This window comes from Nymphaea colorata, chromosome 9 (assembly GCF_008831285.2).
Source record: "Nymphaea colorata isolate Beijing-Zhang1983 chromosome 9, ASM883128v2, whole genome shotgun sequence".
Taxonomy (NCBI): Eukaryota; Viridiplantae; Streptophyta; class Magnoliopsida; order Nymphaeales; family Nymphaeaceae; genus Nymphaea; species Nymphaea colorata.
In genome coordinates, this window is record NC_045146.1 from 2,384,627 (window position 1) to 2,412,244 (window position 27,618).

Genomic DNA, 27,618 nt, shown 5'->3' on the forward strand with positions numbered 1-27,618 from the left:
TCAACAATAAAAGCAATATTTAAATAAAAAAGTAATATAAGTAAAATCATTACAGGTAAAGACCAATAGCATGCAAAAACAGAATGAAAACTGGATTAGAAACAAGGTCAAATAACGATAAGTAATTTGCATCAGTTTCGATTCAGAAAGTACCTGGGAGTATCCAAGTACCTGTTTTCCCGTGTCATCTTACCCATGTAACTTAACATGCATAATATTTTAGTGCACCTGCAAATTTTTAACCTTTCTATTTAACATATCTCTTGCACGAGTGACCCCGTTAGTTTCAGCCGTCATTTCTTGAATGTGAAACTTGAACGGTGGCTTTGTCCTGATAAAGAACACCCGGCCACCACAACCCTGACACTTGTGTATACAGACATTATATGTCACTAGTGGAGCCATAAATTTTAGTTTTGAGGGGCTATGATCTTTAACTAAAGTCCAAAATAAATCAGTGTGATTATTTGACATATATATATAATGTAAGAGTTTTCCTTTTGTCCTTATATATATGTACAGATAAGGCTATGTTGTATGTTTTGCAGTTAAAAATGCTTTTCAACATTTATTGGAAAAGTTTGAAAGATATGCACGATTGAATTTATTCATGTAAAGTTTTTTTGAAAAGGGGTTTTCATAACTCTTGTTCAATTTTTTTTTTGAAATAGAAAATAGCAATGTAATAATTTTAGTAGTAACAAACAAAAATGGCGAGTCAAGCGGATATTATGTAAAACTAAATATACACATTTAAAAGTAATAAAGATCACCATGTTGGCAACAAGACAAAAACATAGTTGTTGAGATCAAACATCTACAGGTCCTTCTTTGTCTAGTATTAAAATTTTGAGACTATAGTTTGATCCTTGCAACAAAAAGTTACTATCTACGCCTCTGAAGAGAGAGAGAGTGAGAAGATTATGTCAATTGATGATACACTACGATGCACTACGACGCAGAATGATCATATTAAATTGTGGTGTTTTGTCCTCCAGTTGAATGAAAATCTAAACTAATGAAGTTGATGAATACTTCATGTTAAATTGTGGTGTTTTGTCCTCCAGCTGCATGAGAATCTAAACTAATTAAGTTGATGTCTCAATACACGTGTTGTAGATACATAACTCATCACGCCATTTCCAGCACCTTTAATTATGAAGATGGTCATCAAATCGATGCCTCTAAAGAACCCCATGAGCCAATCTTATGGTTCAAAAGCACAAGTTTTCTGTTGTTTCCCTGTAATGGCCATTAACCGATCTGGTGATGCCTAATCTCTGTTTGAGTAGGATTAGTTGGATCAGATTGGCGAATTACTGTCCAGTTCATCCAATGAAACGACGACATTTTATATCAAAGTTCTTTTTCCTCTCTAAAATTCCTCTTGGTTTTATTTTGCTGTTCCATAATCGAGAAAGAACTCTCTTGGTGGGAGACTTAGCCATGCTGGTTTCGGTCAGCTCCTCAATAGTGTAAAACTGTGAGAAGACAATAATGTTTAATAAAGAATTTTCTACTCAGACTAATATCAGGTGCTGCTGTAGGCTGCATATCTGCAAAAAGGTTATTAAAGCAAGGAAAGCCAAGCTTGTGCCATGGCCACAACAGTCATCTTGCCTCTGCAAAGTTAAAGGATAGCAGAAAAGGAAACTGAGTCACTCGAGATGAGGGCCTAAATAGAGGTCACCTTATGAAATGTTGTAACCAGATGGATCAGCCAAATCTATATGATCCACAGTATAAGGGAGACTTTGTCTAATGGTGATTGATCAAGACAAAGGCGGTACTTTGGCATGGAAAAATGTCATTAAGACCAACCACATTGAATGACTTGTGTTGCTCTGTAATTGTATTGAAGCATTGATGTGGCTGGTATCACAGATGGTGCAGCTTCTCAATCTAATGTGAAACGGGAAGCTTCTTCATCTTCTTCTTTCTCTTAATTTGCTGTAATTTCTTTTGCAACCAAGATCAGAGTTGATAACTATAAAATCTTTGTTCATGCCATTAATGATCTTTTACGAGCTTCAAGAACCCGCCGATGGATCAAGTCTCTCTATTGCTCATATTGATTTGAAGAAGCCAATAAGTATCTCAATCCAGAATACCTTATCCAAAAAAACAAGAACCAACTTTTGCCGATCGAGTTGGTTCTTTCATCTTCATCTCAACCTGACCATACACAAGTTGTTCGCTTATGGACTTGATTCAGAGTTGTGAATGCTCTGCTTGATTCATATATATACCCTATTTCAGATCTAGAGTTATGCAATTAAAGCGGCAGCCGCAAACTTCTAGGAAAAAGGAGAGAAAAGTAACGAAGAACAGGGTTTGAAGGTAGGAATATTTCTCGTCAATTGATGATGGCAACTGAATCTATCAATAAAGGGTGACTTGATTGTTTATATTTAGAGGCTTACCTGCTGACTATTGTGCGTTTAAAACATCTGTTTGAACCAGATTTAAACAACTCTAGACTGCATCTTTTTTTTGTTATCATAGAGCGCAACCCATTGATGAAGAAAAGTCGAATTACTGAAGCAAATTTGGTGTACAAAAATAACACAAACAAGGGGTGGTCTGGTCTCCATGGTGTTGAAAATAATTCTCTGTTGTGGCAGAGGAAGCAAACAGCATTCAGCCAAAGATTAAGGTCAGTGGCTCAATTGGCATAAACACAAGGCTTTCTACTTTATACACTTGCTTTATGAAACTAAGATTAACCACACCCAAACCACTTTCTGTTGGTTTTGTGCCAAATTGTTGCACTTCACATCAAAATCACATTCAACACATACCTCTGATTCAGTACACAACAAACGTGTCATTAAGAAAGGTAACATTCAAGTGTAAACATGGCTGGGGATAATCTTATACATAATTTCTTGAGAAAAGATTATGAACATATATATCTAAGAGGCTTACTCATGTATTCTGTCACGGTCTGGAATCCATTTCGGATAGCTGAATTATGGCATAGTGTGGGCTAAGATCTACCACACCAATTCAATACTTCTCCAGTCTTTTTTGGGTGAAGTTGCTGTCTGTAGTTGGCAAAGAATATGCTAATGAGAGGTGTTCTATGTAGTTTGTAAATAAACTATAGCTGAAGATCTATTATTCATGATTGGCGTGTTTAGCTTATTTCATGAGTTGGAGCCAGCCTACAATCAGACAAGGCATCTTTTAAATTAATTTGCATTGTTTTCCATACCTAATCAACAGATATACACGGAGCCACATTATTCAATTCCTAGATCCATTTATAACCTTGGTTTGTGGTACTTGTCAAAGTCCAACACAAGACGCCCTCTGTTATTTATCTTTCATTTCCTGTGGGTGTGAAGTCCTTCGGCCATATGGGTTTGAGCACAACACTAAGTTGATGGTGCACCGGCTTCATGTTAAGACCCGATAAGACACTCGAAGCAAGAAGAAGGGGGAAGCTTCTGCTCTCTTTTGCTGGCGTTTCTAATTTGATTTACCAGTCAACTTGTCATTATCATGACATACTACAAGAAAAGACACATACACCACACAAGGTTGTTCAGCCTAATGATGGAAAGGAGAGTGGCGAAAAAACAGATTGCATTCTTAAATCCTCAAATAGATGTCATCCACAAGACTTGTAGTAAGGGAGCGTAGAAGCATAACTGGTCAAACAGGCAAACATGTAGACAACATGTCATCTCGTGGTTATTATTCTTATTTACTGTAAAAAGCAAAATCACAACCCTTAAACTGAAGAGTGTATCATATCTCATCTAAATTCTCACAGCCCATAACTTCGAAGTCTAAAAGAATAAGAGGCATTCGGACCTCACTCCGGCCGCTCACTCGGATGCCATCCACAAGACTTAAGAGCTGAAAAAGTTTTACAATAAGCAGCAGTTGGTTGGATAAAGAGCTAAACTCATCGAACATAATTTGTTGGAGAAAAAGGACGAACTTGGTACGTCAAATTTGACCCTGTGTATCCTTTTTTTGGTATGTAGGAGTGGTTTAAAACATCATTAACTAACTATAGCACGAGAACGAGCTACACCAATCAGATCCTCCTCAATCAATCGATACAACTTATCAAATGAATCTTATCAAATGAATTTATAAGAATGGTCACTCCAAAAATCCTTGAAAAAACCGAAGCAACTAAAGCTTGTTCCTCATTGAATAGAGACAGGCTGATTATACGTGTTTGGTTTGCAAAACGATTCAGTTCGACTCCGAGACAGCATCGGGAGAAGCATCTCTCCTTATCTTCCTAGACTCGACGCAGTTAAGGGATTTAGGTTCGCAAAGGCTCCTACTACCTCACGAGCCACGGTAGAACAAAGAAAAGGGGGAAATGGGAGAAGAAAGGTACGCAGTGCCATGTTCTTCCTCCATAATCCAGAGGTCTTGGAATAAGAAAGCAACACCATCGTCATCAAATTTAATCATGGCGGTTCTCTGTTTCAGGTATGCAGTGGTTACAGGGGCCAACAGAGGGATCGGGTTGGCGGTTGTCCGCCGTCTGGCTTCTGAGGGCATCACAGTGGTTCTAACTGCAAGGGATGAGAGCAGGGGGCTTGAAGCTGTTGCGGATCTCAAGAGCCGCGGCCTCACCACCGTGATCTTTCACCAACTGGATGTGACGGATCCCGCCAGTGTTGCTTCGCTGGCTGACTTCATTCGATCCCAGTTCGGCAGGCTCGATATCCTGGTGAGTCAAGTAACGAGGCTTATTGTGAGTAGTAACTACTCGTCCCACCCTGCTCATCTTCATAATTTTTTCTCCGTCTCCTCCCTGGGCAAGAAGAAAACCATATTCTAGTCGTTCCAGTACTGTTTTCAATGTTGCTGAATGCAGAAACTTGAGACAATTTCTGAGGTTTCATTGAAACGAATATTTGGAACATATCTGAAAAATATGAAAGTGTGCAAACTCCTCGCAGCTACAGAAAGATATGAAATTGCAGACGGAAGAGAAAATACAGTTCTTTTTTTTTGAAGTCAAGATCTTCTTGTTAGTCTAGTCAAGGGAGTCATGAGCAAAGAGAAGTAGTTTGAGAGCTCAGAGCAGGTTGGTCTTGATCCTGAATCGCTCCATCTATCCTCCTGAGGAGAAATTCGGTTTCAAAGTCCACTTCGAATAGAAGGAGTACATCGTGCTAAATCGATCATTGGGCTACATTAGCTCGTTTGATGAGTGGTACTGGGTCATTTCCATGGCATCAAATTAACTTAATCTTCAATTCAATTCTTTTCTTAATAAAGGTGGAGGGCTATCTCCCGACAATCATTCATTGGAAATCAATTCAGTTCAGTTAAGAATATATTCTAACCATCTGTCAAACTGGTTTTAAAACTTCTCATAAAGTTGATAGTAAGGCAGCCGGTGACATAGTTGTATTTCAAATAGGTGAATAATGCAGGAGCTTCAGGAATTATAGCAGACGAGGAAGGTTTGAGGGCTCTGCAAATTGATCCCGACTGTTGGGTAAGTTCAGGTCCTTGAGTTAAGCTCCTGTTCCAAACTTGTAGCTTCTTTTCAGTTTTAAGTTCGACAATTACCAAGAGCTGGAAGTTGGGAACACCATCTTCTTCAGTTCAAGAGTATGATATAAAGATGATACTTCTGAATGTGGATGCAGCTATCGGGCAGGGCACATAAGTTGGTTCAGGGAGTGCTGCAATATACGCCTGAGAAAGCGGAGGAATGCCTGGAAACAAATTACTATGGTTGCAAAAGAGTGTCAGAAGCACTCATTCCGCTTCTGCAGAACTCCACATGTGCAAGAATTGTCAATGTCTCATCCCTTAGATCAGAATTGAGGGTAACAACAGTTCAGATGTATGAACTTCATTCACATGCTGCTTGAACTTCAATGGGACTAACATAGGATTGTTTACCTTCGTATTTTCTCCAGAGGATTCCAAATGAACAGATTAGGGAGGAGTTTGGAGACCTGGATTCTCTGACTGAAGAGAAATTGGACTCTCTGGTGCAAAGGTTTCTGTGTGATTTCAAGGACGACAAGCTTGAAGCAAATGGTTGGCCAAATATGCTCCCTGCCTATAGCATCTCAAAAGTTGCACTCAATGCCTACACCAGAGTTCTAGCGAAGAAGTTCCCAACGATGTGCATAAACTGCGTGCATCCTGGATTTGTGAAGACGGAGCTGAACTGGAACACAGGGGTGCTGACTGTGGAAGAAGGTGCAGAGGGTCCAGTCATGCTAGCTCTGCTGCCCCCAAATGGCCCTTCTGGACATTATTTTCATCAGATGGAAATGGCTTCATTCTAATCAAGTCAATTTACTTCCTGTGTCCCCAAGCTTCTTTGATCTCGATTAATAAACATAAAAGACTGCAATCTTTTCAGCAGACATCTGCAGTAGCACTTTCTCCAACATGCGAAAAGCATTTCTAACTATGACTATTCAAGAAACGCGCGCACAAAAGCATATACTCTTTGCATCAAGAGCTAGTCATCTGAAAACAACGCATACTGTCCACACATAGACGTGGGCATATACACACGTGCTCTGTTGATACGTGCATTAGATGTTCAAGGGTCAGTTGAACTCCATGTGCAGCAGCTCTAGAACAACAATCATTTCCTTGGAAGCTGAAAATCAACGCTCAACACACATCCTGCTTCAACAGCAATTACCCTGAAATTTTTTAGAGGTCAATAGAATATGCCCTTAGGTAAATGACGGCCCAAGTGACGACAGACATACAAGGATGTGAAAATCAACAGCAAATTGAAGAGAATTTTGAATAGCCACCTCTATTCTCAGTTAATAACAAAAGAATTGTCATCCAACGTACAGAAAAACAACAAACGTTGCCGTTGATTGTGATCTCAAGGTGCATCTGCACCCTCTTTCCCCGTCTTATGACCAGCGCAAGAGTGGTGCTTGGCCGATTCAATTGCTATATTTACAAGGAAGCAATAAAGTCCGGCTAGAAGAGATCTGCACGAGATGCGTGTTTGCTGCTTGCCCTTTCAACAATGACACCAAGCTTAAGGTTTGGCAGACATTGAACCCCCTGCTGGTAGGAGGCTAAGAAGTAGACAACCCACATTCAGAAAGTCGTACGAAGAGCAGTGAATAGAACAGCAAAACCCATTTGCAGTTACTTCTTCTCAAGTATCAGCTGCAATCTAGAACCAGCAACTGCACAATGCCACAATGCCTGTAGAAAGACGGGGCTGAAAAATTTCTGTTTGTGAGTGATGTTACCAAGGAGTACATGCTCAGCATCATCAAGCAGTTGCTGTACGACTGATTGCATTCATTTCAGCAGAGAAATCACCACAACGGTCAATCCTCGTCCTACATCTTCAGCCTTTTCCGTACAGCATTGTGGCCAGGATACGTCTCTTCTTGATCGACAACCTTGTCACCACTGCATTCGCCCTGTAGCTTCACCATTTTCCATTTAACTTTGCCACCCTCATTATCAGCTATCGACTGAGAACTACGCAAAGGGTGATATTTGAGATGTGATAAATATTCTTTTGAAGCATCCAGCCTTTGCCTTAAAGCTTCCTGTCAAGAGAATGCCCGCATCCATCAAGAAACCAGTTTATCCAAACATTGTATATCCACCGTTGAAAAGAGAACACTTACAGCACGCCTAGAAAATCTTGCAATCTGTTGCTTGCATACTCTAATCTCCATTTCCAATGCATGCATACGAGATTCCATTGGCACAGGGTGCTGCTCAACAATCTGCTTCTGCCTAGCACGTACAACTTCTGGTTGCCAAACATTTAAGGCTACAGAAGCTTGCCTATAAGAGATTTTGTTATTTTGTTATTTAATAGAGTTCCGAGGAGCGTTTGGGAAAATGAAACTCTACCTTCAAATCAAGTAAAGATTTCAAAATACCATTATGCTATTTTTTCTGACAAATAATGGATTATGAACAGAGAAGGAAATGGCAAACAAGAAACCAAAACACTTCTTTCATTCAACCGAATAATCATGAACTGACCATATCCCCTGTACGCAAAGATATTCCCAAATCCCGCATACCACCATGGCACCATCTTAGAAATTATTAGTCGCAAACAGCCCCCCAACGAAGTCATTAAGTTCGGGCTACGCTGTGTTGCAGTAAGTACACACGGCATGTGCACACACACGAATTGGAGCGAGTCATGTGAAGTTTATGTGCATATGCAGATGTGAGTTGGATACTTTACGCCTTAAGAATTTGGTGTTGTCCAATCTAACTAAACGCAACTGCTTCCTGGAAAATGAAGGTTCCAGTTGCTAACCTATTATCCGTCTCCTCGACATTGTCAGGAAACAAGTGCAAGTCAAGATTTTTCCAGTGAGAACTACATCAGTCGGCTTCTAAGAAAAATCTGACAGAGAATCCTATAATTTCAGTTCAACAAATCGGTAGGCTTTGCCTTCCGAACAGTATTCTGGCAAATGCACTTGACGCAAAACTGATTCAATATAAACGAGTATCAAGACCTTGAAACTTGAAAGTACCTCGCTCTCTTCAAATCCTTTAATTCTTTGAGTGCCACATCCAATTTTCCAGTCTCTGCCATCAGTTGGCGGTTCGCTTCGTCCAACTCCCTTGAACCAGAAGCAATGCGGCTCTCAACGTTAAGTACTTCTCTTCTATGTGCCGCAAGCTTCAGTGCTTTGTGTCTTTCAAACCTGAACAAAAAAAAAACACATTTTAAGATACACAAAATAGAGAACCAGCGGACGGAAAACCAGAAAGGCCTAAACTTTCCAATGAAAATTTTTTCAATTCAAACTACCCATCAGATTTTCGTGCAATTAAGTTTCAAAAAAATAGTCAGTAACGGTATCTACTAAGTCGTCCTCACTATCGTGACGGCGTCCCCAAAATCCTTTTCCTTCTGGGTAGTCAGTAGTGGTTGGTGAAGCATGTATCCATACGTCCTCTACAAACGAGACATGGAGAGATACAAGCAAGGCTAGCTTTCTCTACATACTTCTGCAAAAGGGTATCAAGAAGAGTAAATCTAACGCTTTTCTATCATCAAGACAGCTCACACAGAGAGTTTTTGCAGGCAGAATTAGATCGCGAGCTTGAGAAGATACCCCACTCAATCCACTGTATGTATCATATAATGGATTCCTTTAGCAATTTGTCTCCTCCCTCTTATTCTCGAGAAGAACGTCTATTCCTTGGAACAAGCGATGGGTTTCGTCAAATGGTATGTTCATGGTTTGCATGATTATACGTATAGATTTTGATTTGTCTAAGAAATTAACAAGGAGAGGTAGACCGGCCTTTTGGTTTCAATTCCAAACACAAGTGACTCTTCCAAATTTTCTCCCAATACTTGCAGAAGTCAATGCTGCAACAAAACTTTCTCGCGATAACCAAGCGAATAACTCAATTCACCAATATCTCAAACAGATTGAAAAAAGTAAACAAACTCAGTCGGATGATTCCATAGAAAACAAAAAGGAATACGCAATTGCCGGTTGCCCGAGATGCAGAAGAAGCAAGAGGGTTCTAATAGACGGATTACGAGCTCTACTTGATTCTGAAAACGTCCTTCAACCGCGATTTCGAAGCCGAAACCGTCTGCAACGGGAACTCCATGGCGAGCAGCGCCGACCAGAGGGGTTCCTCCTTCGACAGCCGGTCGAGACGGCGGCATGATATTGAGAGGCAGCAGAGGTCTTGGAACGTCAATCCACGCTCCCGAACTCCGGTGTCCAGAATTCTGAGCCAGATTTCGTCCGGTAACTCCGCCATTGAAGAGGACTGCAGAAACGGGGAACTCCCCTTGGAAAGAGAGGAAACAAGATACGGGAATTTCCCCGCCCCTGCTCTGATCCTGCGATGGAGAGGAGCCGGAGTCCCTGGAATTTGGGGAAGGCCCCTTTGATGCCAAGTTCCCGACGGAAAGCTTAAAGAGTTACGAGATCCTTCCAGTGGAGGAACCGACTCATGCCAGGGCGGAAGAGGTACTCGCTCCAGGACCGAAGGCACGCGTAGCGGCGCCGGCGAGACTTAAAGAGTTTGTACGCCGTTTTGCGTATGTGACGACCTTAATATTATCGACATGTAAATGTGCGGCGTAAGATAATAAATATATAATGAAATAATAAATAAATATAAAAATAATATTTATAAAATAATAAAAAATTCATAAGATAATAAGATAACGGATAGAAACATAAATATAAGATAATGTTTATAAGATAACAAAAGATTTATGAGTTGTATGAAACGTTATATAAACTAATAAAATATTGATGAAATAATGAGATATCATTATGAATGGGATAAAAGAAAATATTTTTTACTTAGACAAAAAGGAGATTGGAAATTGAGATGAGCACTTCAAGGCTAAAGGTTCCAAGTTTTGTGCTCCCCAAGTTTACATTTGGTGTATTATGTCCTCCAACTTCTTTTGTCATTTTGTTGCATTTAATTTACTATTGAGAAAGATTGAAAATCTTATGATCAAAATTTTGAGAGTCAAGAACATGTTTGTTGATGGAGAGATCAATAAAACTTTTAGTTTTAGCACTCAATGGTATGAGCATTGATTATACACTATGTTTCATAATTGTCACCATATAGTTGATGAGCTAGCAGCACAAATCCTGGATTGTCTAAGTGATAAAGATGATGATGACTCGCAAGGTTCACTAGATTTATAAATGCTTCTTTACCCCTTAATAGCAAAAGAAAAAAGTTAGTGATTCCATAATAGTTGTATGGCAAAGTTATAGAATGCAAGTCTTAGATTAAGACCAACTGCAACATATATTGTGAATAAGTCATGCCAATTCATGCATCAACCAAGTCAAAATCTCTAAGAATCATGTTTAATGGATCATTAGACATTTTATAAAGGTATTTCAAATTATGACTAAAGTTTGTTAAGGAGAGCTCCATGGATCTTCATAGTTGCCCATACAATAGTGTTTCTTGGTTCCAATGAAATTTTTGGAATCTGTAATAAACAATTTCTAGATCTTTCACTAAAGTAGAGTATGAAGTTCTAAAAGGAACTGAATTCTCTATGGGGATTTATGAACAAACATGAAGTGGGAGAAAAACTTTCTAAAGCGGATTTGAACCATGCTAAGAAGAAATTTTGCAATCGTGAGGGTGTATCTTTTGGTGTGACACATCATATCGGTCAAGTAGAATCCAAATCATTAATACCTCTATGCGCTTCAAAGTTTGCACTAAACATGTAAAATAAAAGTGGTTGAGCCAAAGATTTGTTTGTAAGAGAGACATTTAGTCAACCAACCTTATATTGAATTAGAAATCTATGGACTTGAAGCTAGAAACCTGCAAACCTGGTGAGGATTTGCTTCCCTTTTTGAGGCTTTCATATACGAAGGATTGAAATTCCATATGATCAAGGATGCCCCACTAAATCAGGGTTATATATTGTGTGAAATTATGGCCAATTAGAATATGTTACGTTACTAAATAAGAATAGAAGTTTATGTTTCTCTCTTTTATATATATATATATATATATATATATATGTGTTTGTCCTGATGATGATGATGCCGATGAAGAGGTTTCTTAAAAAAAAAGACAAAAAAATCTGAAGTCGCAATCACCAAGATTTGCAATTAGATATTATGAAAAAGTTCAAGACGTAAATGGCATGTTGGGAGTTGATCCAATCTCAAGGTCTTATTGACGCTTATTACAACCCCCTCTTACCACATGTAATATTTGAGCTCAAATTAATATACTCATTTTTTTGTGTGTTTGTGGCATTCAAAAGATCGAACATCCCTGGATCTAATATAATATACCATCCTACACTTAAATTTTCTCCACATTATATATATATATATATATATATATACTTTTACCATTACGAAGTTCATTTTGAAGAAAGGTTATATTCATATATAGTTATATGAGTTTAAGTTTTTAAATTGTTTATCACCTCGAAGCACAAAAAATAGGATCGGTATCATAATATAAAATGAGAAAGGTAAGATCCCGTAAAATGAAATATTTCTATACAATCAATCAAAATTTGTTCATAACAAAACAAACAAGCAGGTTTCAAGAATTATGAAAAAGCGAAGGTTGTTTTGATTTTTCTTGGACAAATCCGGAGAAGGTGACAGGAGAGGGAAAGCGTGGGGCCCAAAGGGGGGTCCCCCTAGTTGTCGGCCGACTAGCCGGGAGGTGTGGCCCACCGCGCCTGGAGTAAATTACCACGTTGCCCTCACTAATTTTGATTCCTTTGTCACAATTTTTACCTGACAGACGAAAACGCCTCCTAGTTTATATACATTTTCATGAATGTCCCTTGAATGCTTGTTCCCATTGCGTGTGTATGGGATGGACAGAAAGTCTCAAAAGACATTATCTCCCAATTTTCGTAGACAACATATATTGTTGGAGGTTGTGAAGCTAACAGAGACATTGGAAACTTTCGTGGCCTATTTGAATTAAAATGGGACAAGCTTTTCCCCGAGTTGTATGGACAAAAGGCCATTTTGACGTGCTATAATCCATAGTAGAATCATAATTTTTTCTTTTATAAGAGTTAAATTATAGTTTCAAAATTTTAACAAGACTACAGAATTATTTCAAAATTTTTATATAAGATAAATGAAATTTTTTAAATTAACATATTTACATTTTTTTTGAGGAGAGGGTTTATATATATATATATATATATATATATATATATAATCTAAAAAAATTGTGTTTTCTGGACAAAAAAAGACCAGATTTTTCTGTACGGACAATGGAGGGCACACGGGGTCCGGTTTTTGTCTTGATAGGCGTACTTTTCATTATATAAAGAGGAGGAAAGGGACGTTAATTATGAGACGAATGAGCCTAGTTTTGTCTTCATTGGTGTACCTTTTTGTTAAAAGAAAAGAAAAAAGAAAATACATTATGAAGCAAACGAGAGCTAAATGATATCAAGATAGAAGTAGCAAACACTAGAAAAAATTACTCGTAAACGCATGATTTGATAGACAGTAACAAACGTCAGCATCATTCTGACTGGTAGCTTGTAAATTGCACAGTATCTTAATTACTCTAGGTATGTTTTATTATTGCTTTCGCTTGGATCTCCTTAAATTGATGACCTCACCTCTGTCGTTAAGTGAGCAAACTTTGGCAGTTTTTGCTTGCGCCATCTCATGAAATCTCTTTATGATTGACAACTATATGCATTCAAACTTGTTAAATGTTAGTAGTGATTGTGGATGGTTAAAAGTTAAAAATTCCTAATTTAAAATACCATAAACTATTATTAAATGCACTATCAATCACTGTTTGCAGTGAACTATTGTTGCACTACAAATTGTTGCTGATGAATAACTATTTTTTAGAGACATATTTTTAATTTTTAGCTATATATTATATATATATATATATAATTTGTGGGAGGAAGAGAGAGAGAGAGAGATGTACTCGAGAATGTAAAAGTAAGATTGTGCCATGAAATTCATCAAGTTCGAAAACTGTAAACAAGATCATGGCATTTATTACAGTTTCTTTCCCATCGACAAGATTGACAACTATTAAGAAGAATAAAAGAAGAAAGAGAATGAAGGAGGAATGAAAAAAGTCAAGCTACGGGTCTCATCAGTGAATATAAAAATAATTGTCTTACTTATTTATCTATCTAGTGACCCCAAAATGGATAATGGCATCCAAATAGAGATTAGATCTTGGACATGCTTTAAAGTTGAAAAGGTTTAATTAGGGTGAAGGGCCAATTATAGTGCATCTCCCTCCTTTTCCCCTACTGCCACTTCTGGATCTATCTTGGTTTGGTTTCCGAGCCCAATTTGGATCCACTTTATATAATTCAGATTGCTTCCATTATTAGATTTTGGACTATGAAGACTGATGTCCTTATATGGGTTTGATGAGCCTGAAACTACCTCAATTGTGTCGAGCTCGAATTTGGATCTGATGTGGATTATAGATCCTACCAAACTGCTGCAAAAAAGTTTGATGCAGAACAAAAATTAACATCCAATTAAGAAATCAGATTTAGATATGGTATGTGCATTTTTTTCATTCTTGTTCGAGTTTGAATTCAAATTTGAATACATGAACATCCAATAACTCAAATTTAGTAACCCATACATTGGGTTCCAATTTGATTTGTTGACATCTCCACAATTTTCAATCTATAATTTCGAGCAAACTTCGTGAAGGATGGTATCGTAATTTATGCATCGTAAATTATATATTTTTAGAATTTCGCGCTACCTTTGCCCCTCCAAGAGACGAGGAGAAAATCTGGATTCGGAGTACTCATATAAAGCGCAATTCCAAAAACTGGTTGTTGGTTTTTTCCGCTCTCCAAAACACCGCAAAATTGTTGCCACCTCTTCCATGAAGCCTCCAGAGAAGTCTCTGCCTCTATTCATTTGGTAAGACTTCCCTGTCTCCAGCTTTTCTCCTCTCCTCAAATTCTTTAGTTTTCTTTTCCTTGAAAGAAGTTTGGAGGTTAAGAATTCTGTAATTCAATTGGGTGGTGTTAGTTTTCTTTAAATTTTGAGGCTTGGGGCTCCATCTGTGGTTTGGATCAATCTAGGTGGATCGTTTTTTCTCTAACAGAGTCATTTTGGTTTTGTTGATTTTTCTGCAAAACCAAGGTTTCGCTTGATCGGTGCCGAGAGGGCGGTTCACTTGTTGTATGCTTCATTCTTCTTCTTCTCAGTTCTTTTCCTTCTTTTCCTAATGAGCCACTGATTGTTGATTTTGTGGTTATTACTAAAATGGCCGGTTAATTTTCGGTCATTCTTGTTTTTTAGCTAAAATACTTGTTACAGTTTGAAGCTCAAGCATTCACTTAATGTATTATTTGATCTGTTAAGTGATTTGAGGAATGGTGTAACTAATTTGGCTTGGCTGTTTGCGTCCGGTGTCTGTGTTAAGAACTGCATCAGCACCTGGTACTTCCTACGAACGTGGATTTTTCTCCGTAAATCTATAAGGGAAGTGGTATTATATGCTATGATGGTACTCTTGACCAAATCGTTCTCTGTCATTTTTTTTTTCTCTGATTAAGTTTCATTTCAGAGATTTTTTTTTTAGCTTTTGTTTTTTACCTGCACGTGGGTTATACATTTGTTTGTTGCTCTCCAACGCCTCCTTCTTTCCTTTTCCTTTTCCTTTTTGCTTTGGAATTTTTTTTTGTTGGGGGGCGGGTCTCTTGTTCGTCTGTGGTGGTAGATCCTTGAATGAAGATTTGTTGATCTATGTAGACCTTTTCGTAGGAAGGAATCTCATTTTGTGACGTTGATGGTCTTCCTATGCTGTTCTCATGAGCGGTTCTTAACTTTTTGTTGTCAAGGCATGGTGGACGTACACTTGATTTCTGCAGTTCTTGTTCGTCTACAGAGCATTGCGCAGTATTCGTCCTTCTTTAGTATCGTTTATGTAGATAAAGCATGTCTTTTCTTGCTTTTATACCAAGAGATTCAAGTGTCGTGATTTGGATATCTCTTAAACAAAATGCTTTTTTTTTAGTTGCTTGTTTAATGTGAATTTTGTAGCATGTTACGTTTTCTGTTCTATCAGTTGCTTGTTTAATTTTGCTTTAGTAGCATTAAATGTTTGAATATGCTTCGTTACCTTGAAATTTTTTGGAGACCATTTCCCGTAGGCCTATCCTTCATGCTTTGTTATGTGTATCATTGGCTTCTTTTGTCCTTACAGTAGCAGAGTTATAATTATAGTACATACAAGGAGCGGAGCGTGGAAGATTCAAAAACTCAAGGAATATGCTCCCAGCCTTTATGTCACTAAAAAAGCGCTGTAATTGCCCTTTTTTTCTCATTTCTCCTTGTTTATCCTAGGCAAATAGATTAAACACACAAACATATACGACACCTTAAATTATTCTTCCTAGAAATTTATTATGTATTGCATGCCGTTGGCAGGTCCCCTCTATGCTCTCCTGTTTGCAGCGTTAATATTCCTGATTTATACTTGTAATTCATTTATAATCGATTTTTTAACTGGTCCTGTTGAATTTTAGGACTTTTGCTAGGTAAGGACTTTGGATTTTTAAGGCATATCTAATTCATTTTCATTATCTTTCATTTTTTTTTTTGCTTTTATCTCACAGCAGATATGGTTCAGATTAACATGTCGTTTCATATGACTGAAGGTTCGATTCAAAATTTTCAAAGAATTCTTTAATTTGAAAACGGTTCTCCATGTCAAAGTTAAGTCACATGTGCCACAACAATGAGATTAAATTAACCATATCAAGATACATTGAAGGTAAAAACATAAAAGTGCATGACATTAACCATTGCGGACATCATATTCTTAGCTGTATATAAAATCTCTGACAAAATTGGTTATGTTATAGCATGTTTTTGACATATCAGATCCATTTTACATGCCAAAAATGTCATTGGAAAATTAAACTCTTAGAAAGATGCCATTTATATGTGGATTTGTAATGTTTTTACCACATCACATCCATAGTGTAGATTTTATGGAAGGAAGAGTGAAAGATGTTAAAAGTAGGTACGACTGGTCGAACCAATAAAAAATGGCAACAACTTATCCTTCACATTCCTCTATCTCTCTCTATAATCTATATACATACTGTGGTTTTTGTCCTTTTTTGGTTGATTATGGCAGTTTTTTACAGGAGCCACACATATGTGTTCAGTTTGTCCAAAACTATATATTTTGAAAGAAAAACAAAAAATTCGGATATTTAGATTGGATTTTGTGACATGACCAACCTAAGACACTGATATTGGCAATTTTATAAAGCCTACATTAGGTTTTGTGAATTTTTTTCACATGTAAGTTTTTAAAATATAAGAGATTTTTCTCTGGAAAGGGAAATCACTGCAATATCTTCGTTTTGCCAATATTTTGAAAAATAGATTTAATTGTTTTATGCCATACATATGTGTGCATTGTGCATGTACGTGTGCATGCCATTTGATCAGAATATGTCTTTCCATTGACTAAGTAAAATATTGCTCATATGAAAGGATTCATTTTCTGCTTCTTCCAAAAGGCCAAATACTTTTTATTGAGATGCAATAAGGCTGTCAAAATCGAAAAATCTTATGCACTATACTCTTGCTTTATTATAACTATAGAGTGTTCTCGATATCTTACGTTTCAAAAATGTTTCTTACATCTGTTCTTCTAATTTTTTTCTGTTATCTTTCTGTTTTTATTTCCAGTGGTACGTGACATGGTTCTGCTGTGAATGGGAAACATGGATGCTTCTGAAGTTGAGGAAAGTGTCTTTGCAATCACTGATGCTAAGGTATTGACAGCATTGATCCTTCTGTGATTTTTGAAACTGTTTCCTCACTGAATAAATCTGGATTTTTTGTGAAACACCTCCCATTTGTTTGTGTTCATGTGTAAATGTTCCATTAGTGTAAAACTATTAGATTAGATACCAGCTATCTCTCATGGATTTATCTCCGGATTAGATACCAGCCTCTCATGGATTTTATCTCCATAAGGTGTGTTCCTGGATGGTGAAGAAGCTGTCACGGGACAGTGTTCTGTGACACTCAGTCTCCTCCATGCTTTCCCAATCAAACACTGGAATGAGCGTCAGCAAACATTCTTATTTTTCCTTTCTTCCCTTGTATTTCTGTCGCACTGCTAGGGCATGACAGAAAACAGGGGCTCCTTGACGCCTCTCTCTACCATTCAACCACACCCTTGGAACCTTTGGAGATGTAATAAATGGTTCATTTCAGGCTTGGTTATAGTACTGTATTTCTTCCTATTATTGTCTACATAAAAATCTTGAGCATCTTGATGTTTCTTGATTAAATGAAAACTCCTGTTGCTTCCTCTTGGTTGGACCGTTGCCTTAATTCACTTGCTTCATTAATGAGAAGAAATAGCTTGGTCTTTTTGGTCAGCTGTGCAGTTTTCATATGTGGATTTCAGTTCCTTGATGTATCACTGGGGATTGTAAGAATCAAAGTGGCACATTTCTTCTTTCAGTCAATTGTTTGGTTTGCTGTGGCCATAAAATTTCAGTCTTTTTTCAGCTTCATAATTGCATTCATTTAGGTAGGTCACTTCCAAGTGAAGGACCTTGGTGATACGATCAGTGACATGCTTCTAATGCACAACACTAATTGTTTGAATTCTCAGCTTATAAATGTTTTAACACATGATTTCAATTTTTTCCTTCTCAATCAAATTTGGGAGCTGTTCAATGCACAGGCTTTGTGTTTTTAGAATTTGGGAGTTAATATGATGATTATGACTTGTTTTTCATGGAGTTAACCATGTTATAATGTGAAATTGCAGTTACATGGAGGGATGTGTAGAAAACTGTCTTCCATAGTATGTAAAGTGATGGCAATATTTCCGGTAATAGAAGAGGCAAGGCCTAGATGCAAATCAGGGATTCAGGCATTATGCTCTCTGCATGTAGCACTTGAAAAGTCTAAGAGCCTACTTCAACATTGTGCTGATTGCAGCAAGCTTTACTTGGTATCATTCTCTTTTCATGATATCCTTTTTATATAAATGCAAAGTCCTTTGTCTTGATCAAATTGATCATGCCAGATGCACATCTCAGACATGATATAGTTCGTAGATTAAGGTTCTGGATGGCATTTATTAAGTTCTTTGCTTGGTTGAAGCATCACTTGACTTTTAATCATCAATTCAATGGATGTGGCCACTGTCAACCAGGTTCATGTGGTTGGTCTAGATGAAGAACAGTTTGAATCTTATTCATATGGTAGGCCAGTGAGCAGGCTGAGCCAGAATCTATTTTAGGCAGTTCAAGCCAAGGTCAATTAATCATATGCCAGACATGCAATCAGCCATGGCAGAGCCAGAATTTTTGTCTTTGTGGGGTTGGGAACTGGGGGTGTGAATGGTTCAGTAACCGATTGTTAGAAGGGTCTTTGAGAATTCTTACAGGGGGCGAAATTTAAATTTTTGAAAATGTGAACTTATAAATTTAAATTTTCAAGGGGTGGGGGGAGGGGAGGGGGAGGAGTGGAGGGATGGCCCCTGGTGGCCTCCCTATTGGCTCCTAATCTAGGCTTCAGTCCCTCTCTGTATTACATCATCTGAACCTACTACCAGCATCTTTTTGTTTATTAGTTTTTTTTTTTCTTAAAAGCACACCTGAAATATGAAGAATGATAGAAAACAGTCCTTAATGTTGTTATATTATTAAAAGCACACCTAAGTTTTTCTATGGTTGACTAAAACACTCATAAGTTTATTTTTGTCTATTAAATTGCATAGTGATACTATTTTTCCCTTTAACAAAGAAAATAAAAGCATGGCTGTTTCTGCAAATACAACTAAGTTGTTCTTGTACAACTTTCTACAGTTAATGAAAAAGTATTTACCTAACTATTTTTTATATTAACAAAATTAACTAATTTAGAAACTTAGATATAGTTAAACATGAATTAATGCTATTATTTTGTATAGTTAAAAAGAAATTAATCAACACAATATTTTTTGTACTAAGGATATTTTAGTAATTTGATTTCTCATCAGCCAACTTGAGAGATAGTGAAGACCTAGCTTTTATTGATGGAAGGTTATTTTAATTAACAGGACAAAAACTAGGTTTTTCTTTAACTTAGTCATTAAATACCTGACTAATCAGTTGAGTCGGTCATCAAGCAACCTGTGTTTCAAACCATCAATTAGTTGATGATTGGTCAACCAACTTGACCCATGAATATGTGTGCATTATTTGTACAGATATATATGTTTCCATATTTATTTTCATAGAAATGTGTATCTATTCATTTATGGTCAATCAACCTAGACCGAGCTGGACTGACTAGCCTTGACTAGTCCCAATTAATTTTTTTACTTTTCAGGGTCTTGGACGACTTGCATCTAACTTCAATTTTGACAACTTAGGTTTTCCACAATTTCAAAAGCTTTTGCATACTTTTGATTATCACCAAATCATTAGGGTGTCTTTGAAAATTTTCCACTTTCCTTTAATGAATTTCAAATGAGTTTACTTTATTCCTTCTCTCTCTCTCTGTGTGTGTGTATGTTTGTCTGTGGGTACATGCACACATGTGTGTATCTTTGTGCTAAGTAAGAAAAGTTTTAGTTTTCTTGATATCCCTAGATTAATCTATATACAATTGTAACAAGAATTTTGCAGAGGTAAAACATCATGTTGATGTTGAGGTCTTGGAATTTAGAAGTTATACAATTTCAGCAAGTTGATTAAGAAAGCACGTAAAAAAAAGGTTGTTTTATTACCCCGGATGTTGCTTAGATCCGAGGGTCTCATCTTAACTCTTGCTCACCTTAAGTCTATTGTCCTAGCAAACACTAAATTTGAGAGCCATGAATTTAAGATCCTCAATATCCCTCAAATTCATGGTTTTTTAAGATGCAAAGATGCACATTTATGATGTAATGCATGGATATTTCCAGCAAAGAATTTTGAAGCCTTGATAGAAATAAAAGATCTGAATTGTTGGAATCTAAGATGCAAAGACCTTAGATTACCTTGGATCAACAATATCCCAGGTAATCAAAAACCCCTTAATGTTTTACCCATCTGATATATGGGCATCAAAAAGATCTTCAAACAGATGTTTTTGAAATACTGGTGACATCTGCAATGTAGATTTTTTATTATTTTTATATTTCCAATGTTTTATTGAGTAAAACTACATGAAGCAGTATCTTGCTTGTGAGCCAAGACAAGGAAGATTTAATAAAAAGTGCTAGATCTTTGAATTGGTTTAAAAATCACAAGGACATATGAACAGTATATCACATACAAGTTCAGCTTATAGAGATTAAGGCCAAAGTGCCACAAAAATATGAGAGTTTGAAACCTGAGTTGTCTGTGATACAATAAATATGGTTGAGTTTGAAATGCATGACTGGTTGGACCAATGTTTGCTAAACGAGTTTCATCTGCAAGACCTACATTCTTATATGGTGCTCAAAAGTTAGGTGAATAATTAATATTAAAAAAGTTTCAAGAAGTCATGATTCACATCACCATATCTAAATATTTGTATCTGAAGACAATATACCATGACATGATTAAAGACTTTCCAAAATTTAAGGATTAGATATTGGGAATTTAGAACCATTTTTTATTGGATGTCTCCGTAGAGATCATTTACTAAAAGAACGAGTTACATGGAAAATGTGATCCTTAGGATGTAGAAGGATGAACCAGTCAGCAGCCATGATTCCTGGCAACAGAAATCATGATTCTCATTATTCAGGTGTCGCCGAGCGAAGTTGAGGAGATAATACTTGAATGAGAAAATATCTGATTTGTACTTTCAGAAATTCTGATTTGTACTTTCAGAAATTCTGATTTGCCAAAGGGTCTTTGATTCTTGCAGGAAAAAGCCAAGTCTTTATGCCCACACAAGTTCACATATACTCCTTAAACAGTTGCAGGACACTTCCTACACATCTTATTCAAAATCTGAAGTAGTTGCTTCTTGATTTTGATTCCTGTATACTGCTTCATCTTATCACTGTTATGGGAATATCTTTAATGTACCTATGACATCATTAAGGAACGTTACACAATACAGGTAAAAAGTGTTAAGAATGTGAAAAACCACTGAAGGCCAGTAGTGGGAACACAGGGAAGTGATATGAAGAATTCCTGGGCGCATGAAATTGTTTTACATAGTACAATGAGGAATGGAGAAACCGAGCTCACAAAGCCTGACTCTGTGGTCAGGAGAAGTCTCGTTGATGATATTGGTGGTATTCTGGTATATTTTGTTTGTGTAACCGTTTTTGGTATATGATTCATGTGGCTGTTGCATTCTTCTTGTGAAGGATATGTACATTTTATAGAGTATTTATATCATCTCCTTATTGATGAAAGTGCCACTTACTGAGCTAGACCTTGATCATTGGGAAATGTTTGTGATTTTTTAGGCCATTACAGGAGATTCTGTTTTGTTAAAGTTTGAGAAGACTAGGCATGCTCTTGAGGAAAGTCTCAAACGTGTTGAAGACATTGTTCCTCATGTCACCAGTTGTCAGGTAGCTTATTAGATTTTTGGTTGCTTTCCAATGTTTGCTTAAGCAAGTGTTATTGAACTATTATCATTGCATTTTTGTTGTTAAATGTTGATGAATATGCAATTGATCAAAATGCATTGTCTATGGCTGTCGAAATATAAATGAAACCATGAGCCCTTCCAACATGTGATCAAATCAAGGAGGAACATTATAAGCAATTCATACCAATGATATGTCATAACGAGTTGGTGAGGCCCTGAGAAAGCTAGTGCAAATTGGATCTGTTTGGGATCATATCATGGAGCTTTCAGCCTTGATGTTGAGAGTTAAATACACAGAATAAGAACATTGATGAGGGGAAGCTTTTTGGTTTCCTAAGTGGGCTTCAAGGGTGGACAAAGTGTGAACCTCGAAGGTAAAGAGTGAAGGACTTGCCAGAGGCTGTTGCAGTGCTCCTACTGCACTTTCTCATTTTAAGCCACCAAATTGAACTTAACTGAACATGACAAATAAATGAGCATTGAATAAGTCATTGAATTTAATCTGACTCGAATTTCCATTCTGAATGATTACACCGTAAATGAGCATGCAAAAAAATTCCAAGAAAGAGATCAATGAGATGACTTAATTTTTTCAGAAGAAATTAATGAGATGACTTCCTAAGATGCTTGAAGGACTACGTATGGGACTTGCATGTTAGTCTACAGTAAATGAACATAATTAAGTTTCAGAAAGAAGACATGGTCGTGAAAAAATGAGAAAATATATAGCTCGATATCGTGAACTATTGAGATGTCTTAATTAGCTGGTTCATTTAATATGCTGGTTCATTTAATATATTTTATTGTTGGTTTTATCTTTTTCTTAGTATCCATATCACAACATTGATTTCTGTAGTCTATGACCATTCTTGTCTTTCCTCGTTTTTGTTCACTATGTTTATTGACTATGAAAGCGGGACTACTATGTTTAGAATTTGATTCTCTAATGTATCTTTCTTTTAAGAGTTCTTTTTCTTAATTGCTACAGATTATGTCAATTGTCAATGAGCTTCAGGCAACAGTTTTTGCTCTTGATCCATTAGAAAAGCAGGTTGGTGATGATGTCATTTTGCTGCTCCATCAGGATAGAAATTGTGGCAGCAGTTTTAATGAAATGTCTGAAATTGAAGCCTTTCATCAAGCAGCAATAAAGTTGGGTATCACTTCCTTGGCATCAGCTCTTGCTGAAAGGAGAGCTCTCAAAAAGCTGGTTGAAAGAGCTCGCTATGAGAATGACAAAAGGAAGGAATCTATTGTTTCTTATTTATTGCATCTCATGAGGAAATATTCCAAGCTTTTTAGAAGTGAATGTCCTGATGATGTTGACTCTATGGGATCAACTCCCTGCTCCCCGACTATTCAAGGCTCCATTGAAGAAGGTGCTGGTTCTGCGCAAGCTGTTGATGGCCAACTACGGAAATTTGAATCACTCAATATTAAGCCAAATGGCAGGAGATCAGGGAACATACCTGTAAGCCCAGAGGAATTTAGGTGTCCGATTTCACTGCAATTGATGTATGACCCTGTTATAATTGCATCTGGACAAACATATGAAAGGGTTTGTATAGAGAACTGGTTCAGCAATGGACATGACACCTGTCCAAAAACTCAGCAAAAACTGTCTCACCTTTCTCTGACTCCAAATTACTGCGTCAAAGGCCTGATTGCTAGCTGGTGTGAGCAGAATGGAGTAAGACTCCCTGACCAACCGCCTGATTCCCTTGATTTGGATTACTGGAGATGGAATTTGTCACAATGTGAGAACATCAACCCAGGGTCAACAGAGGACAATGAATCTAGTCATGTAAAAGGAGCCAAAGTTGTACCTTTGGAGGATAATGGTGATCTTGATGGGCTGGAAAAGCATGAAGAGATGGGAACTCAGGATATTTGTCTTGAGAATATTAAGATAAGTCTGGCTGAAGGCTACCAAAGGCTGCTGGATTTGCTGAATAGTGAAGAGGATATCGAAACAAAATGCAAAGCAGCAGAAGAGATACGATTTTTGCTGAAGGACAATGAAGAGGCAAGGATTTGTATGGGGGAGACTGGTTTTGCTGACGCCCTTGTGAGGTTCTTGAGAACTGGAGTACAACAGAGAAATGAGAAGGCCCAGGAGACTGGAACAATGGCTCTTTTCAATCTTGCTGTTGGCAATGACAAGTCTGTGCCATACTTTCTGCTTGTTTGTTCATCATCCTTTAGATCTTTGTGCACAAATGATGTTCACCATTATAAAGCTGTTCCAAATGATCATGTGCTATTAATGATCATATCTTTAGTATATTACCTGTTATGCATGCTCATAAAATTCTCAATTTTTGTTCATTTTCTGGTGCATTTCCTTTCTTTGTGATGCTTTTTCTATGTCTATGTGCATGTGCTGGCATTGATGTGCTAAAAAAAAAGGGTTTCTCATGGCTTCTTGATTGATTGATATACCTGGTGTTTTTGGGTACATGCACATGCATCCCCCATTGCAACAACCTACATGCATGGACCTGTAAGTAGTCATGCATAGAGACATTCATGCATGGTCAGGCATGTGCTTATGTGTGAGAATGTAAACACTTCAGAATCAGGTAAGATCCACAATTTACCATATCCATTTGGTAAAATCTTCCTCGATCAGAGTTGGACTCATATTTGGATTTGGATTTAAAATTTCAAAAATGAATCTGGGTACAAGAGGGTTTAAGATCTGACTTTATAACCAGTGCAGATCCTTACTGGATTTCAGGCTTTGATTTGGGTTTGGGTGTCTAAATCATTTACTGAATTAGAATTTGATCATTCATATTCTTTTTGCCTCACTAGACCTGGCTGGATTTTAGCGGGTGCATTATCAAATCCTACTGACCACTTATATCTCTACTTCTTGCCTTTTCATGTTGCAATTATAAAGCAGAAAAATACGTCATTTTTACTGAAGACATTGTCCTTCATTTGCCCATAAAAGATCATGTGTCTTCTCATTGTTTTAATCATTTGTGCAAGTTTATTTGTGAAGGTATTTGCAGGTTTTAGTAAAATAAAGTCTTTAGACACTAAAGTTTTCCTTGCAACAAACTTATTTGGACAATTAAATGCTACAAGATGCAACAATGCAGATTTCAGGTTTTTTTTTTCCTTTTTCCTGTAGGAAGCTTTTATCGGAATTTCTTATTTTCAAATCTCTTATTGGTGTATGTGTGTGTGTATACGTTTGTAAGCAAGTATATATATGTCTGCATACATACTCTATATTTTCGACCTATTATCCGCCCTTGCATCTAGCATTGAGTAGACCCCATACACTGACTACATACTCTATATTTCCGTTTCTATTCTTATATTTGAATATGTTTATGTAAGTTCACTCTGAACTCATGATACATTTGACACAGTATTTTCTTGTCCATGCAACAGAAACAAGGAGTTGGTGATAGGTGCAGGAGTGCTTCCTTTGTTGGAAGAAATCCAGCAAACAAGCTCTTATGAAGCAGGCACTGCCCTTTACCTCAATCTATCTTGTTTGCATGAAGCCAAAGCAACTATTGGCTCTTCTGGTGCCATTCCCTTCTTGGTGGGTTGTCTCCGCTTGCCAAAAACACAGTGTAGATTTGATGCTCTCCAAGCTGTCTATAATCTTTCTACGCTGGAGAGTAATATCCCCCGCTTGCTTGCTGCTGGAGTAGTTGCAAATCTTGCCCACATCCTCAGTGGCTCTGGAAACACTTGGCCAGATAAAGTTATTGCTGTCCTCTGCAATTTAGCATCCACTAAGCAGGGTAGAACAGAAATAATTATGTTTCCAGGGCTCCTGGGTTCACTTGCATTGGTTCTTGACTCTGGTACTCAAGTCGAGCAAGAACAGGCGGTTTCATGTCTTTTAAGTTTGTGTGTTGGAGATGAGCAGTGCAGCCAACTGGTCTTGCAAGAAGGGGTGGTACCATCTCTAGTTTCCCTGTCCATAAATGGCACATCAAGAGGAAAGGACAAGGCACAGAAGCTACTGGTGCATTTTCGAGGGCTGCGAGAACGTGACCCAGTGAATAGCAGCTCCCAACCATTGTTAACTACAAATGGAAGCACCAGGGAAGAGCCAGTTGAAAGGGAGGTAAAGTCAGTGGTAAAGTTTAAGTCAAAGTCAAACCGACTGGGCAGGGTTCTAAGTTCCATGTGGAAGGTTAAATCACTCTCAATACGTCGGTTTTGAGGGTGGAAACCTGTAAAATAAGTGATTGTCTAGCTTTTTCTTCACTTAATTTTTTTTCAGAAGCCCGGTTAAATGCTATAGCCCTTCCTCTTCTACCCGTTTGTCAGACGGATCGGAAGCTGCCTCAAAAGATGTGTATAGAAGCCCTGTATATCTGTCTCCCTCCCACCCTCCCCCACTTTTTGACTTTCTGGATGAAAAATCCTCAATGCCTTTGCGTTTTCCGGGCACTTGTGGTGCTCTGTGATGTGAGTCTGAAGGCATTTCTTCCTCTGTAAAGTTTCTGTTTTTGTGTTATATGAGTGTGTAAGAGAGAAAGAGAGAGATAGATCTATTCGCATGAGGTTTCAATCGTACATTAAATATCTTTAACTCAAACAGTCGTCTGTTTGAACTTAAATATCTCGAAGAATGAGAAGAGTAACAACCAAGAACCAAAAGAGTAACACTGTTATTGTCAATATCAAAGCATTGGCTCCATAAATTGCAATGGATGTCCAAAAGAGTTTGATCTTGCTCTGTCTCGCCGGAAGAATGCTCGGATTCGTTCTTGAGTTGTGAACTTTATTTGCTTTGGCCACTGGTTGACATCGATGAGCATTTTGTACTAGATTCAGCTCAAATATGCCTGTGATTCGCCATTGAGATGGGAGATACTTGGAGATTCTTGGCAACCTTGGGATACTACTAAGTTTATGGGTCATGAATTAAGGTTTTCAGCGAAGAATGTTGTTTTCTTGCCATGTAGCCTTTCGTTGTAGTATTCATGTATGAGCAAAAAGATAGTTTACAAATTTATGAAGTTGTAAGAACTTGGTTGGAAGCTCCCTCCTCATCTTAAAATTTTGGCCATGCAGAAAAAGTATGTTTCTTTACAATCCTCTTATGTTGGAAGGTACTGCGTATGCATAACGTCATCATATCTAGGCTGCAGGCTGCACAAGGGTCGAGCCAACTCAAGCTCGACTCGAACCGGCTCGAAACAAGTTGAGCTCTAGTTTAAATTTACATTTGAAATGTTAAACGAGTCGACTTTTGATTTATAAGAAGTCGACTCATTTAAACTTAGGTCAGCTCAACTACAGGAAACCACTTCATCATAGTTGAATACGTTGAACTAGTTAAAAGAAACAAGACAATTAACAAAAACGAGTTAAGTGAGTTGAGCTTGACGCTATATAGTAGAGTTGAGTTCAAGCTGACCCAGCTCAATCACTCGGCTTGTGTGCAGTCTCACTCATATCTATTTTAAACGGTCTTGAAGTGTGCTTTTGAGAAGCGATGGCCTAGTATGTCTGAATCGGTCCGTTAAAATAAGACGACCTTTTCCATTTGATGCGACCGATACAGTGGGGAGCATTCTTTTATTATTTTCTCTGTTAT

At 37.5% G+C, this 27,618-nt stretch overlaps 3 protein-coding genes across 6 annotated transcripts; 2 read left to right on the forward strand and 1 right to left on the reverse strand.

Annotated features, from left to right (window-relative positions):
* The first annotated feature begins 4,204 nt into the window (after positions 1-4,204).
* On the forward strand, positions 4,205-6,314 carry LOC116260978 ((+)-neomenthol dehydrogenase). The gene is made up of 5 exons (XM_031639532.2): positions 4,205-4,362; positions 4,462-4,705; positions 5,405-5,482; positions 5,637-5,819; positions 5,913-6,314. Exons 1-5 carry the CDS (start codon positions 4,349-4,351, stop codon positions 6,288-6,290), a joined length of 897 nt encoding a protein of 298 aa, XP_031495392.1. The 5' UTR covers positions 4,205-4,348; the 3' UTR covers positions 6,291-6,314.
* LOC116260979 (F-box protein SKIP24) lies at positions 6,314-10,032 on the reverse strand. Of its 2 annotated transcripts, XR_007574324.1 has the most exons (5): positions 9,536-10,032; positions 8,502-8,675; positions 7,626-7,788; positions 6,777-7,544; positions 6,314-6,659 (listed from the first exon to the last, which is right to left on the reverse strand). XR_007574324.1 is itself a non-coding variant. In XM_031639533.2 (4 exons), exons 1-4 carry the CDS (start codon positions 9,754-9,756, stop codon positions 7,329-7,331), a joined length of 774 nt encoding a protein of 257 aa, XP_031495393.1. In that variant the 5' UTR covers positions 9,757-10,032; the 3' UTR covers positions 6,314-7,328. The 2 variants fall into 2 exon arrangements, 1 of the variants encoding a protein (XP_031495393.1); XM_031639533.2 differs by having other exon boundaries at positions 6,314-7,544.
* Positions 10,033-14,260: 4,228 nt separating this feature from the next.
* Positions 14,261-26,569, forward strand: LOC116260505 (U-box domain-containing protein 6-like). Of its 3 annotated transcripts, none has more exons than XM_031638910.2 (7): positions 14,261-14,402; positions 15,694-15,792; positions 17,196-17,281; positions 18,295-18,480; positions 21,910-22,017; positions 23,026-24,200; positions 25,446-26,569. In XM_031638910.2, exons 3-7 carry the CDS (start codon positions 17,222-17,224, stop codon positions 26,233-26,235), a joined length of 2,319 nt encoding a protein of 772 aa, XP_031494770.1. In that variant the 5' UTR covers positions 14,261-14,402; positions 15,694-15,792; positions 17,196-17,221; the 3' UTR covers positions 26,236-26,569. The 3 variants fall into 3 exon arrangements, with proteins under 3 accessions (XP_031494770.1, XP_031494773.1, XP_031494771.1); XM_031638911.2 differs by lacking the exon at positions 14,261-14,402 and adding an exon at positions 14,415-14,666; XM_031638913.2 differs by lacking the exon at positions 15,694-15,792 and having other exon boundaries at positions 14,263-14,402.
* Positions 26,570-27,618: the final 1,049 nt, after the last annotated feature.

Bases quoted from the DNA above. Each gene is read 5' to 3' on its own strand.
- LOC116260978 (XM_031639532.2), top strand. The intron at 4,706-5,404 runs GTGAGTCAAGTA...TATTTCAAATAG, and splicing joins TCGGCAGGCTCGATATCCTG to GTGAATAATGCAGGAGCTTC. The intron at 5,820-5,912 runs GTAACAACAGTT...TATTTTCTCCAG, and splicing joins CCCTTAGATCAGAATTGAGG to AGGATTCCAAATGAACAGAT.
- LOC116260979 (XM_031639533.2), bottom strand. From the start codon at position 9,756: ATGGCGGAGTTACCGGACGAAATCTGGCTCAGAATTCTGGACACCGGA. The intron at 8,676-9,535 runs GTAGAGCTCGTA...TTTTTTGTTCAG, and splicing joins AAGGACGTTTTCAGAATCAA to GTTTGAAAGACACAAAGCAC. The intron at 7,789-8,501 runs GTACTTTCAAGT...AATCTCTTATAG, and splicing joins AAGGATTTGAAGAGAGCGAG to GCAAGCTTCTGTAGCCTTAA.
- LOC116260505 (XM_031638910.2), top strand. From the start codon at position 17,222: ATGGGAAACATGGATGCTTCTGAAGTTGAGGAAAGTGTCTTTGCAATC. The intron at 17,282-18,294 runs GTATTGACAGCA...GTGAAATTGCAG, and splicing joins TTGCAATCACTGATGCTAAG to TTACATGGAGGGATGTGTAG. The intron at 18,481-21,909 runs GTATCATTCTCT...GTGATTTTTTAG, and splicing joins ATTGCAGCAAGCTTTACTTG to GCCATTACAGGAGATTCTGT.